The 14,217-nt window shown below is 43.5% G+C and overlaps 1 protein-coding gene across 2 annotated transcripts; it reads left to right on the top strand.

Annotated features, from left to right (window-relative positions):
* Positions 1-122: 122 nt before the first annotated feature.
* Positions 123-14,058, top strand: LOC124070535 (arf-GAP with Rho-GAP domain, ANK repeat and PH domain-containing protein 1). Of its 2 annotated transcripts, XM_046410516.1 has the most exons (26): positions 123-278; positions 1,381-1,460; positions 1,559-1,614; positions 2,568-3,020; positions 3,468-3,566; positions 3,646-3,835; positions 3,959-4,063; positions 4,836-4,940; positions 5,145-5,205; positions 5,283-5,403; positions 5,979-6,243; positions 6,405-6,604; positions 7,259-7,344; positions 7,432-7,614; positions 7,929-7,997; positions 8,661-8,760; positions 8,924-8,980; positions 9,358-9,484; positions 9,710-9,809; positions 9,902-10,103; positions 10,274-10,319; positions 10,498-10,703; positions 10,804-11,013; positions 11,234-11,339; positions 12,930-13,071; positions 13,806-14,058. In XM_046410516.1, exons 2-26 carry the CDS (start codon positions 1,381-1,383, stop codon positions 13,857-13,859), a joined length of 3,423 nt encoding a protein of 1,140 aa, XP_046266472.1. In that variant the 5' UTR covers positions 123-278; the 3' UTR covers positions 13,860-14,058. The 2 variants fall into 2 exon arrangements, with proteins under 2 accessions (XP_046266472.1, XP_046266473.1); XM_046410517.1 differs by lacking the exon at positions 2,568-3,020.
* The last annotated feature ends 159 nt before the right edge of the window (positions 14,059-14,217 follow it).

The raw sequence follows: 14,217 nt of genomic DNA, 5'->3' as shown, positions 1-14,217 counted from the left end.
TAATCACCTCATCGGTGTCCTGCGAGCTGATTGGTTCAGGTGAATGCCACATAGCGGAAGCCAGTACAGAATCCATCACACACACACACACACACACACACACACACATACACCTGGAGAGAGCAGATTTGACAGTTCAGTGTTTATGAGTGCAGCTGGATCTGAAGCAGGACGTCAGCGTGTGAGGAAGAAAAAGAATTTCTTTACTGAAGAACAGGCAGACAGGTAAACCGCAGGTGTCTCAGGTTTTGTTTCAGCCCTGAGGATTTTACAACACGGTAAGAAACGATCATGTTTGATCCTCTGAAACATGTTGGAGGTGAAATCAGATTTTTCTTCTGTGGACTGAAATCAGAAACTTTCACTTTCTTCTCCCGTTTGTTTTGAAGGTTAAGAATCGTGAAGTTCGTGTTTTGTTTCAGATGTTTAAAGTGTTGCTCACAGAATTCAATAGTCTCACATTTCCAACACTGTTTATCTGTCTGTACTGGCAGTGGGTGTGGCTTAACCAGAAGTTATTAGTTTGTTTTCTTCATTATTTACGGAACTTAGACAGAACAAGTTTGCTCGCTTCAGCTGAGGAATCAGTAAACTCTAATTCGTTGTGATTAACGTAACACACCACAGCTTTCACTGCAGGCTTCTTCACAAGCAGAGTTCAGGAACTGCATTTCGGTTTCTACAAAAAACACACATTTTCATCATTTTCTCTGCAGTAAAACACGTCAAATCAAATCACTTGTGTGTTTCGTCTTCGAGCTCCAGATGTGAATCAAATCACCGATAAGCGACGGCAAGACTCAAAACAAAGAAATTAATGAAGCTTTGAAATGTCATCAGATTTTGTCCTGATTTGATGTGACACAACTGGAGGACACACTGGAGGACACACTGGAGGACACGGAGACGTCTGAGCAGAGGATGGAAGTGCACAAGATAGTTTTAACAGATTAGCTGGTTTTTGAGAGCTCAAACGAGGTTAATCAGAGAGGAGTTTCAGAAAGACCAGGTTTAATCAGCTTATTAGTTTGATTTTTTTAATATTAATGATAATATCAGGGAACATTGACAAGCAAAGAGATGAGATGTGTTGAACCAGAGCTGACTCATCTGACTGACCCTGAACTCCAAAGCGTCCGTCTTCTTCCTCTGCTGTCGCGTTATTCAGCTTGACGGAGGAGCTGATTTGTCTTCCAGCGTCACTTACTGATTAATTAAGCTGACACGGTGATGCTTGATCAATATGTGACCACAGTAATCAATTAAACCTTTTAGTTAACGTCCACAGGTCTCCAGCTGTTCACTCAGCTAATGTCTGTTGCTAGGAGACGATGATGCTTCCTGATAGATAACCGATCTGTTGTCTGTCCTGTCCTCCAGATGTCCTCTCCTCCTCCCGTCCCGAAGCCTCGATCCCGTTATATGAGGGACCGTATGACGTCGGCCTCCTCTGTGGACAGGTGAGTTCACCTACAGAACAAACCTTTAAATCTATTTGTTTAGTTTATTTTGGGATTCAACATGAAACAAACCGAAAATTTTAATGTTTGTATTTCAGAGGTCTGACTGATGAAAATCAACCAGCTCTCTCTAATGGAGTTCACCTGAGCACAGGTAGACACACGCACACACACACAGTGAGACATGTGAAGGTGTCTCATCAGATGACATCAGCAGGATTGTTCCGCCTGTCACTGATGACATCATCAGATATATTTTTATTGCACACAAACACTAAAACTTCACTTGTGTGACAAAGTGCTGAAGTTTTATATTTCTACAGTTTATTATTCTCATGTGTCACACACTTTAAATAAGTCATTTTGACCTTTTGTTAGAGGTGAAGCTAACAGCTTGCTCACAGAGTTTGACGACGGTTTTAAATTGAGCTTTAATAAAAGAGGGCTGACTGACTGTGACGGAGTTTATTTTTAGTGGGACATTTCGCAGCATGTTTTCAGTTTAAACCAGTTTGTTCAGCAGATTAAACATGTTGATGTCTGCAGACAAAGCAGACCAGCGTTTATCTCAAACCAGTTTGTCTTGTGACTGGTGATGATGTCATCTCTGGTGAATGTAAAGACTTCACATACTGCTGATGTAATGTGCAGCTGGTTTGACACGTTCACCTCAGACTCAAATCACCCTGTCGCTGATTCTGTTGCATGAGTCCATTTAAAACTGCAGCGTCTCTGTGCTCCACTGGTTTCCTCAGAGGTCTGGATTCTAAAAACCTTCTAATCGAGTCAGGGTGTCCATAGTTTCAATCCTTAAGCTTTCTAAAACGGGCTTTGAGCTGGGGGTCATAGACAGGAAGTCAGAAAGTATTGAGATGTGGAGGAACATCTGAACATGAACGTGAGATTTGTTGGTGATATTGCATATAATAAAACATATGCACCTCAGTGTAACTTTTATTCTGAAAGTCTCCCCTCAGGGATAACAACAGGACTCTTATTGTGTGAAAACCCTCCTGAGAGGATTTGTTGTAGGAGGTTTGATGTCAGAGGAAGACATGTTTGACTGACAGATGATATCTGATGTTGATGTCACTGTGTCCTCCTCAGGTGAGGATGCCCCTCCTCTTCCTCCTGTTGGTGGGTCGGAACGTGGCATGGTCTACCCGACTCTGGCTGGGGTCACTGACATCATTGCCACCAACATCCCATCATTGGCTGGCTTCGCCACCTCTATCGGAGGCTCCGCCCCTCCACCCCCCTCAGCACCCTCAATAGATGGCATAGCTAGCAACATTGCTGCTCATATGCCTAGCTTAGCAGGGGCTGTTAACGATGTGGCTAACCCTGCAACATTAAACTCCGCCGCCACCACCACACCTGTACCTGCTGCTAACAAAGGTGCTGCTAGCTTAGACAGCATTGTTAGCTCATTAGCTAACATACCCAGCTTAGCGGGGATTGTTAGCAATGTGGCTAACCCTGCTGTTAGCTCAACGACAACCCATGCCACCCCATCGGCCACGCCCTCCTCCCTGCAGAGGATCGGAGGTGCTCACACAGGTAAAGCAATCAATCAATCAATCAATAGATCAGATGACCGATTCATCAATCAGTGTGTTTCATAAAGCCGATTAATCAGGAATCAGGCTAAAATTTATTTAAAATGTATTATGTTTTAGGTTTAAATCAGTGCAGCTTATACTACATACATAGTATGGGTGTTATGGGCAAGCAAAGGCTGAACCTCAATCTCATGTCATGAGCAAGTTGATTTAACTCAGCGGGAGGCTGAGATACAAGTATAAAAGAGTGATGAAAGACTTGCAGCCAGCAGGTGAGTGTGGAAAAGACTCAAGGATTTGACAGGACGGCAGCCTGAAGGTTTTTAAATGGTAATGGATCTGTGGTCTGTTGTTTCAAGATTCAAGCACTCATTGGCCCAGAAGATCAAACAAAGAGACACTCTGCCTCCTGACAGCAAAATGCTTCCTGTGTTTTTGTGTCCAGATGTTGGGGCTTTGTCACAGCTGGTGATGTCAACTTTAGACCAGAACGAAGGAGTCACATTACCTCCACTAGAGGGAGCTGCTGAGCCTTCAAAGGAAGGTACTGGAGGAGTTTAAACGTAGTCTTGTTTCAGTCTGTGTCATCTTCCCTGTTTGATTCCTCTTTGTGCTGGTTCCAGGTTTAAACCCGTCTCCTCAATCCACCAAAAAAGAAAACGTCACACTGTTGGCTTGTTGGACGAACCAAGAGGAAGCTGACACCGACTCATCCAATGAGGAGGAAGATACAGAAGTTAGCGCTGTCCCCTCTCATGCCAACGGACCAGCGGAAGGAGATCCTGCCTCTAATCCATCTTCAAATACCACCAAGTATGTACTACAGTAACTGTTAGTACTGCTCAGATTAGTACTGCTAACACTGCATCCTCCATTGCTGCAACACCCACATAAGTCAATGTTGTCAATGTTGTCAAAGTCAATGTATTTTTTCAGCCCCCCATTGAGTCCTTCAGGTCGCCTGGTCCCCACTAGGCCAGCCCCACCACCTCCCCGTCCTCCAGGCCCATCAAGAAAGCCTATGAAACAGAAGACTCCAAGGTACACACACGCACACACACACACACACACACACACACACACACACACACACCTCCTCGGTCTGTTTTCTGGCTGTCAGACTCATTCACCATCAGGATTTTAACAGCAACATGTTAAACAATAAAAGTTCTTCTTCTGCCCAGTTTAGCCAGCACGCTTTGTTACTTTACTGAATATCAGACAAAAATGGTGCCTCTTCAATCCAATGATCACCCAACGCATATGCTGAAACAGTTTTCTAGCACCCTGGTTTACTTCGTGGTCCACTGAATATGTGCAGTAGGATTCCTCCGGCTGGTGATGATGTTCCCCAAAAAGACAAATTTACTTTTGGGAATTTTAGAGACAAACACAAGACAACAGTTCAGGTTTACTTTTATCTGAACAAAGTCTACTGTAAAATTTGCTGTAATAGTTTTAATAGAGTAAATGTGATATTTAGTTTCTGTGAACAGAAGTTATGTGACTCCTCACAAGTATACGTATCAAATCATTTACATCCAAAGCAATAAATATATGCAAAAGAAAACAATGGAAATGATGATGTTCTATTTGGTTTGCAGTGCAGATGACCAGTTGTTTTTGTTGTATTCAGGCTTCAGTGCTTGTGTTCCACCTCATCGTATTGTCTCTTGCTGTTCTTGAGTCTTTCAACTCCAGAGTTCAAATGTAAAAAATGTAAAAGTTTAGTTATGCTGGAATATGAGTGTGACTGTGGGATATTCTGTATACAAAAACACCTTCGGCCTGTTAAAGTGTGTTTGTCCCACAGGGCGGCCACCATTCGAGTGTCCAGGAAGAAGGGGGTCAGCGGGGGTTCAACACCACAGAGTGCTGTGGTCAGATCCAGCTGGCTAGACGTCTGGAAGGGCTTTAGGTAACACCACCATGGCAGACCTGACCTGTTGTGTAGTCACTGCTAGGTTTACAGAAACATAAGTCCATCCGCCAATCAGTTAAACGGTTAGCAAGTGATGTTACCAACAACACCAACACATTACAGACATGACGGATTGATGGACTGATGGATGGATGATAGAGACACAGATAAACAGACATGTTTTCTCTCTTAATCTAACAGACACAACGTTTTATGGGCCACTTTGGATGGACAGCTGATGTCTCTGTGGAAGAAACGCACAGTAAGTCAGAGTCTGTCTACCTCTGTTTGTCTGTCTGTCTGTCCATACAGTGATGGGTGTGTTTGTTTTGTTGACAGGACCGGTTCAGTGAGGTCCTCTTTCATGTCTCCAGTATCACAAATGTGAAGAAACAAGACAAACGCAGATTCTCTGTCTACTTCAAGAAGAAACATTATGACTTCATGGCTCATAGTGATGGTAAGAATAGTACTGTTTTACTCTCCTGATCTCTGTACTGTACGGTCTCTCAGGCCAACTCTGGGCCAGCATCAGCACCCAACAGGACCCTTATGGCTTCTGCCCCAAGAAGCCAATGCACCAATTGTTCAGACATCAGCTGGTATCATTTAGAAACAGCATTTCTGTGTGTTTGTGTAGAGTTCAGCCTCTGACTGATCCCTGAACTCAGATCCATCTGTTATTTCCCTCCAGTCTCCTGTTTCCTCTTGTCTCTGTACATTTATGAGACAGATTCATCCCTGTGATATGTTAAAACATTTTCAGCTTGCTAAAACATATTTCCCATCTGCCTGTGTCCATTTCTTCCACTTCTTTTGTCTCTAAAATATTCTTGATGCTTGATGCCCGATTGGTTAGGAGGTATCTAATCTCATCTGAAAGGGCTGTGGCTGATGTGAATGATTAGAAAGTGAGATGCAGTCAGTCGGGTGTCAGCTGATTACAGCTGAACTGCATGACTTCTTTGAATGAGGGATGAAGTGCAGTCCTACAGTATCTGATGATTCTTCTTCATGGATTTTTTAATCTCTCAGAGGTCCATGATGGTTGGGTCACGTCTCTGCTGGCGACAAGAGGCAAGCCAAGCCCCGCCCCCTCAGAGCTTCATGGACAAATCACCTTCAAAGACACACGGAGCCGCGCCTATGCCGCTCTCTGGGGTCATGACCTCTGGATTTATCCCAACAAAGAGGGCTTCCAGCTGGGCATTGCCTCCTTTTCTGTCCCCCTGAATGTGGCCACGGTCAAATCGACAGGAAAACACTCGTTTAACCTCATCACTCCATACAAGACCTTCAAGTAAACACCTGTCTGTCTGTTTGACTGTTTAACTACCTGTCTGTTGGTTGCTGTCCTTTACTTAAGTGACATTAACTCCTTTCGTTCTCTCTCTGTCTTGTCCCGGTTCATCTCTCTTTGGCTCCGCCCTGTCTCACGGTGGCCCCGCCCTCTGTCTGCAGCGTGTCTGTTGAGTCATCAAAGGATCTGTCTGCCTGGGTGGATGGTCTGTCCTCATCTATTTGTAGTGCTCTGTCCTGCAGCCAGGTGGCGCTACGTCTCTGGGAAAATCCTGACAACAAAGTATGCGGCGACTGTGGCTTGGCCAATCCTGAGTGGGCGTCAGTAAACCTGCTGTTGGTCATCTGTCAGGCCTGTGCAGGTATGAGAGAGAAGCTAATCTTGCAATGTATGCAATCCTGTCTCGATAACTTGCATATTATTACTAATTTATTAATTAGTGATGTGTGAAAAGTGTTTTTTTTTCCCCTGGGTAATGTTCAAAGGGAATGTTAGGGGTTAGGGTTTCTCATCTCAACATTATAGGTTGTTTGTTGCTTTGGGTAATTTTGTGTCATCCTGGACCCTGTCATATTTTCTTTATATCTGCTCCATCTGGGCCACATTATCAGTTATAATAATTTCAAACACACCTATATGCAGATGACACATTAATTTATCTCTCTGTACTCTGACAACTCCATGCTCTTATCACCGCTCAGTGATACCAATGAGTAGATGAGATGAGTAAAACATTTAATTTTCGTAAAACTACATGAGCAGATTAAAATGTTATTGATATGAACAGTAATTTATCCTTTTAACAAGTTCACAAATCATCATTTTTCCCATCAGTAACAATTTGTTAAAGTTATCAGCTTAATTAGATTGTTTAGAGAACAGTGACTCAGTACTCAATACTCAAGGCCAAAAGGACCAAAAGAAACATAAAGAATTTCTGTGGAAGCACGGAATGCTAGTGTTGCTAGCAGACCTCTTGGTTTAAATTCATAAAGCTAACACTGTTATTTTTCAGGTCATCATCGAGCTCTGGGCAGCAACCTGTCAAAAGTACGTAGTCTGAAGATGGACAACAAGGTCTGGACTGAACCTCTCATACAGGTGAGACGGGTCAGAAAGAAAAACTCATACAGGTGAGGGGGGCGACTGAACCACTGATATATGACCTTTAACCCACTCTTTTTCCAGCTTTTTCTCAGCTATGGTAACCGGCTGGCCAATGAGGTGTGGGCTCCAGCGGTGCCCGCGGCAGAGCAGCTGCGTCCAGAGTCGTCTGATGAGGAGAGGTCAAAGTTCATCCAGGATAAATACAGCAGGGGGCGCTACAGACGAGTCCACACTCTGACCTCTTCGCACTCCCTGATGGATCAGGTCTGATTTAACTACAATCATAGACTTTTAGGCACATGTGTGTAAGATATTTATGGATAATGTGTTGTAAATTCGTTTCTTTACACACACATTCGACAACATTTTCTTGAATTTTTGATCTTGAATTCTTGTGCTTCAAATTGCATTCATTTGGTTTCACAATTTATTCTTAAAGCCAACAGCAAAACCTTTTTGCGTTCAATAACCTGCCCATCTGCCCATATCTTTGTCATGTTGAGACAACTCTGACATCACCTGTGCAGGTGTGCAATGATGTGTGTGTGTGTGTGTGTGTGTGTGTGTGTGTGTTTCAGAGACTACGTGAGGTGGTTTGTGGAGACGACATAGAGGAAACAATGTCCCTAATCTGCTCAGGTGCAAAGGTCTGGTGGTTTTTTGCATTTATTACTCTAATTTACATCACACACACACACACACACTTGCACACACACTGTTGTGTTTCCATCACTTTTGGGGACATTACATAGACCTCCATTCATTATCTGGATGCTTAACCACCACCTCACCATGACAGTAAACATTACTTGCCTCATCTTAATCTTTCTTCAACCTAACCCTAACCTCAGCCTAACCTTAAAGACACTCTTCACCCTAATATATTATGATTTACATTGTGGGGATGTTTTGTCCCCATAAGGAAGACAGGTCCTCACAACGTGACTGTATAAACAGATCTTTGTCCCCACAACTACGGGAATATGCATACACAAACACACACACCCAGGTGAGGTCACTGATCAGTTCCTGTGTGGTGTTTTCTAGACGACCTTCAGCAGTGGTAAAGTTCACCTCAGCAGAACTGATTTGATTTTTTATTGAACACTTTACTGAACAAACAATTTCACATGTCCAGTTGTTTTATACATAGAATGAGAATCGCTGTTAGTGGAAAGGCTTTTCTGTTTAAGAGACGCGTGGACATTGGACAGCAAGTAAATTACGGGTGTAAAAAATAACAGTAACAATGTATGAAGCCTCCCTGAGTTTCCTACAGGGTGTATCTGAGAGATGTTACCTGTATACAGGTGTGTCAGTCAGACCTTCAGAGCCCCTCCCCCATCGTGCTGGCTGACAGGGCGGGTAAGGCTCTGCAGGCCGAGTTGCTGCGACTCAACGAATACACAGGTAACACACACACAAAGGTAACACTTGCTGTAGTAATGTACAGGTGTACTCGAGTACACTGTGACATCACTGGTGGCTGTGGTTTCTGACGTTAACTTGCTGTTTAACAAAGTCACCTGGACACAAATCTTCATGCATGTGTGTTTTCTATGTTTCTATTCAGTGGTCCCATCTTACCAGCCACAATCAGCCAATAGGAGACCTGACTCCACCCTTTCAGGTAGGATGGATCACCTGGATAAATGAACTGAACTATCATGAACTGAAGAAATACTGAACTGTAGTCTGTAGACAACAGAAAATGAGACTAAAACAAAATGTGCTGATGTTTGAAACAAACTGCACTGCTTTTATCTTCGGCTTGATGTATTTATTCCATTTTTGTTTAGACAATCACATCTGTACGGTGGCTCTGACAGCACAAACATGAAGACATTCGGAAAACAGAAAATTATTTGATTTGTTTTTGCCTTGATTTATTTTCCATAAATGAATCTTAATAATAACAATGCAATTCTGTCCATCACTTTGATCCACAAAGACATTCAACAAGTACTGTACTCTTCTACTGCACTCTGTGTGTGTGTGCGCGTGCAGGTGAGGAAGAGGAGGAGCTTCATGGCAAACTGGAAGAAGATCGTTTTCTCTTCTCGTTAGAAAATGACTCGGCAGCGTGCGACGTCCTCGACCTGCGAGAAGTTCTGTCCATCTTTCTAAAGGACGGGTAAAAATACTGCAAATACTACTTATACCTTTAATACTAATTCTACTAATACTAATGCTAATACTGCTAACTGACGCTTGTCCTGAGGCAGAAGGTCCCATTAATTACAGCAGTTTGTGACGTTCAGGTTGATTCATTGAAACGTCTGTCAGTAGCAGTGAGTTCAAGCAAACGGACGTCCTTGTTACAGACAGACAAGCTAAACTAAAGTTTGTGTGTTTTTAGACCCGCTCATGAGTTTGAGATGGTGACACTGAACGATAACCTGATCTGTGCCGCGGACAGTGAGGACGAGCTGCTGAGTCACCTGGTTCACATACTGAAGGTAAACCTGACCAATCTCTGTGAGAACCAGCGTGAGCTTTAGAGATCTAGTTACCAGTGTAACCTGGGTTCTTGTTACCATTGTTACCTCAGGTGATTCTCCCAGGGGGCGTGTCTTATGCAGAGGTGGGTGGAGCCTCTGCTGTAAGTAAAGTGCGTGTCGTCGAAGTGGGCGGAGCCTCGAGTTATTCGGACACCTGGTTGTTACTATGGGAGGACGGAATCAGCGTTCATCCCATCAACAGGGACACACAACAGACTCTGAGGATGGAACTGAGCATGCTCAGTCACCATGGTAACACGGCCTTTTCCTTCTTCAAAGACACTCCTCACAGCTGAAGTTTTGTTTATGTCTCTCGCTCCGTCTGCTGGAACATGTCAGTGCTGATTAACTCCATCAGGATCTCCTGTTCTCTGTTCTCATAAAGTCTCTAAACATCAAATCTGCCACTGTTTCTCTTTCAGAAATGGATCCATCTGAAAACATCATCACCATAGTGACTGCAGACAGGTGTGCTACACACACACATTTACTTCTAAACGAATCAGTTATCACTATAGTTTGATTGAATCACCAACGAGATAACAGAAATATGCTTTCTTTTACAGTTTTTTTTTCTGTCTTCTGATTGGCTTAGCGAACCACAATTGCAACATCACAGGTTGCATCTTCTTGTTGTTCTCATTAGGAGTGTGTTGTTCCGTTTCGAGGAGCAGCACAGCTGTCAGTCCTGGTCCAAGCATCTCCAGAGAGCCCTGACCAATCAGAGAGCAGCTCCTCCTGCAGCCAATCCCAGCTCGGCCCGTCAGTCCCTGTACCCTGTGTCGGCCTTGTGGTCGAGGGGTTCGGTACCACCAGCCATTGAGCGCTGCATCTCCCACATCACAGCCCATGGTCAGTTTGTATTTATGGTTTGTATCTGTCTGTCTGTATGACTGACTGTCTGACTGCCTGTCAGTCCATCTGTCTAACTGACTGACTGTCTAAATGTAAGGTCTGAAGGTGGAGGGTGTGTACCGGCGCTGTGGCCTGGCAGTTAAAGTCACCCGATTGGTGGAGGCTCTACTGACATCGCCTAGCTCCGCCCCTCTGGAGAGTGATGAGCAGGGTGTGTTGGACGCAAGCTCCGCCCTCAAACAATATGTCCGCCAACAGAAGAGTTTGATCCCTGACAAAGTGCAACAGCAGTGGCTGCATGCTGCAGGTTAGTACAAGTACATGTAGTATGAGTACCTCCAAATCAGTGCTGCAGGTCAATGGTACTACTCCTTAAATTACAATACTGCAATCTTAAGTGCTAGTATCTTCATCAAAAATACCTGCAGGCCAATGAGATTTATATATCAGGCTGAATCATCAATAACCCTGCATACTAACGACAGTAATATTGCAGTAGTACTCACTAACAGTACATCTTGTCTCAGTGATTTCAGACGAACGATCCAGGTTTTCAGCCTACCGACGGTTGCTAAGGGAACTTCCTGATGACAACCGAGCAACACTGAATGCACTGTTTGGACACTTCTACATGTAACACACACACACACACACACACACACACACACACACACACACAGTGTTATGCTTGTAGTAGCAGTCTTTGTCCAGTAGAGGGAGTCAGTCAGCTGATATTAAACACTGAGGCCGTGTCCTCTGTCATACAGAGCATCCGGAAAGTATTCACACTGTTTCACTTTTTGCACACTTTGTTATGTTACAGTCTCATTCCAAAATGGATTAAATTCATTTTTTCCCTCAAAATTCTACAGAAAAACACCCCATAATGACAAAGTGACCCTTACTGGTCTCCCAGTTCCTGCCGCAGAACATCCCCACAGCATGAAGCTACCACCACCATGCTTCACAGGTGGAATGGTATTGGCCAGGTGATGAGCAGTGCCTGGTTTCCTCCAGACATGACGCTTGTCATTCATGCCAAACAGTTCAATCTCTGTTTCCTCAGATCAGAGAATTTTGTTTCTCGTGGTCTGAGAGTCCCTCAGGTCCCTTTTGGCAAACTCCAGATGGGCTTTCATATGCATTTTACTGAGGAGTGGCTTCTGTCTGGCCACTCTACCATGCAGCCCTGATTGGTGAGGTGCTGCAGAAATGGTTGTCCTTCTTGAAGGTTCTCCACAGAGCAACACTGGAGCTCTGTCAGAGTGACCATTGGGTTCTTGGTCACCTCCCTGACTAAGGCCCTTCTACCCCGATCACTCAGTTTAGTTGGGCAGCCAGCTCCAGGCAGAGTCCTGGTGGTTCCAAACTTCTTCCAATTATGGATTATGGAAGCCACTGTGCTCTGTGGGACCTTTAATGCAGCAGAAGTCTTTCTGTACCCTTCCCCATATCTGTACCTCCACACAATCCCATCTCAGAGGTCTACAGACGATCCCTTTGACTTCATGGCTTGGTCTGTGCTCTGACATGCTGTCGACAGTGAGGGCTTATATAGACAGGTGTGTGCCTTTCCAACTCATGCCCAATCAGCTGAATTTACCACAGGTGGATCAATGGAAACAGGATGCACCTGAGCTCAGTTTTGAGTGTCATGACAAAGGCTGTGAATACTTATGTACATGTTACATTTTTTGTTTTTCATTTTCAATAAATTAAGAATTCAGAATTCAAGCAGACCTGTTTCACTTTGTCATTATGAGGGGTTTTGTGGAGGTGTTGATTTGAGAAGATTTAAGTTTATTTTCATAAAATTACACACGTGATACATTTTTCAGGCTTATTCTGTTGTGTTTCAGATTAAACACGTTTATATTAATGTTCATATTAGAAATGTGTTTGTAATAATGATGTTTCAGACAAAAGTGATTTTAAAAATGCTCAGTTTGGTTGGTGGCTTGTAAAAGTGTTTTGCTGAAGTCACTAAATTCAAAGTTTGATTTTACAGTTTTCAAGTCCACCTCCAAACAACACTCAGATGTTTGATGTTGTACGAAAGTTAAAGCACTTAAACTTTTGAAAGATGAAAGATGGAAGTGGGAGCTGTGAAGTGTGTGTGTTGTCAGCAGAACAGAACATTAGACACACAGTCGTCCACTCCCTCACAGGGAAGACATAAACCTGTCTGTGTTAAATCTGACTCCAGATCTGTGTCGTTCTCAGGGTCCAGGTGTTCTCTCAGGTGAACAAGATGTCGGCTCACAATCTGGCTCTGGTTCTGGTCCCAACTCTGTTTCAGACTCTGAACCAGGATTTGGTCAGACTCACAAGAGAGTTCATCATCCATCACTCACTGTTGTTTGTGGTAAATGTGTCAGACAGCATCCGCTGACTGTTTTATACCTGTAACACACCTGTAACACACCTGTAACATGCCTGCAACTCAACCTGAAACTAATCTGTAACTCACCTGCAATTCATTTGTAACACATCTGTAACTCACCTGTAACACACCTGTAACACATCTGTAACTCATCTGTAACACACCTGTAACACACCTGTAACTCATCTGTAACACACCTGTAACACACCTGTAACACACCTGTAACTCACCTGTAACGTACCTGCTCCTCCTGCTGTGTTTTATATTTGGAGATCAGGCCTCTCTTCTTCACCTGTGTTTTCAGTTCTTGCTTTCCGTATGTTCTGTATAAATGAGTTTATATGTTTCTGTGACGACTCAGCTGACCAGTAACATCCAATCACATTTGTTCTGAACAGTTACAGACCACACCTTCACTGGTCAAGGGACAGTCAGTACATCAGTGTCATGTGACTGGAGTCACGCTGATTCAGGCTCTTTCAGATCTCCTTCAAGGAAACAGTGCAGTGTATGAATAAAATGAACTGAAATATTAATAAAGCAGCTTCTTTACCTCCTCATGTCTTTTGGGACGCGTGTGATTGTTTGTGTTGCTGTTTATGTGCTGCGTTCAGCTCTTTGTCACCGAGCACTCAATTTGATTAAAGCTTATAAAGAAACTGTAGAGACATTTGATTCAAAGGGTTAAACTTATCCAGTGTTTTGTTTCTCTGCAGACACCCAAGGGAGAGGACAGAGAGGAGGAGGAAGAACAGATCACTGTCTTCTGAGGAAGAGGAGAAGAAGACAACCGTCTCTAACAATACTGTTTACCAGTGAAGTGATTTAGAGGTGTGAGGTCACAGTTTTACTCATGATCAAACTTTATACACAGCTGTAAGTCAAAGTGTGTGTGGACAGTCAGTCACTTCAGGAAGGGTTTTATCAAATATAAAAATGTAAAAATAAATGAGGTGATTGTTGTTTCTCATACAGAAGCTGAGGTTCACCTGTTATTTATTCATTTACCAACAAACCTTAATGTTTCACAGAAAATATTCATCTAATCTACTAGAATGCTTGCTGCATTCACTGATTGTTCTCAAATCCTGAACAACTTTAACTCGTGTTTCAGCTTGGTGGTTGCAC

This window comes from Scatophagus argus, chromosome 14 (genome assembly GCF_020382885.2).
Source record: "Scatophagus argus isolate fScaArg1 chromosome 14, fScaArg1.pri, whole genome shotgun sequence".
Lineage (NCBI taxonomy): Eukaryota > Metazoa > Chordata > Actinopteri > Scatophagidae > Scatophagus > Scatophagus argus.
Note: the sequence above shows the minus strand (reverse complement) of the source record. Positions and strands in the feature narration are given on the sequence as shown.

Coding starts and splice junctions, on each gene's coding strand:
- LOC124070535 (XM_046410516.1), top strand. CDS start 1,381: ATGTCCTCTCCTCCTCCCGTCCCGAAGCCTCGATCCCGTTATATGAGG. Junction 4,064..4,835: donor ATGAAACAGAAGACTCCAAG/GTACACACACGC, acceptor TTTGTCCCACAG/GGCGGCCACCATTCGAGTGT. Junction 7,615..7,928: donor CGCACTCCCTGATGGATCAG/GTCTGATTTAAC, acceptor TGTGTGTTTCAG/AGACTACGTGAGGTGGTTTG.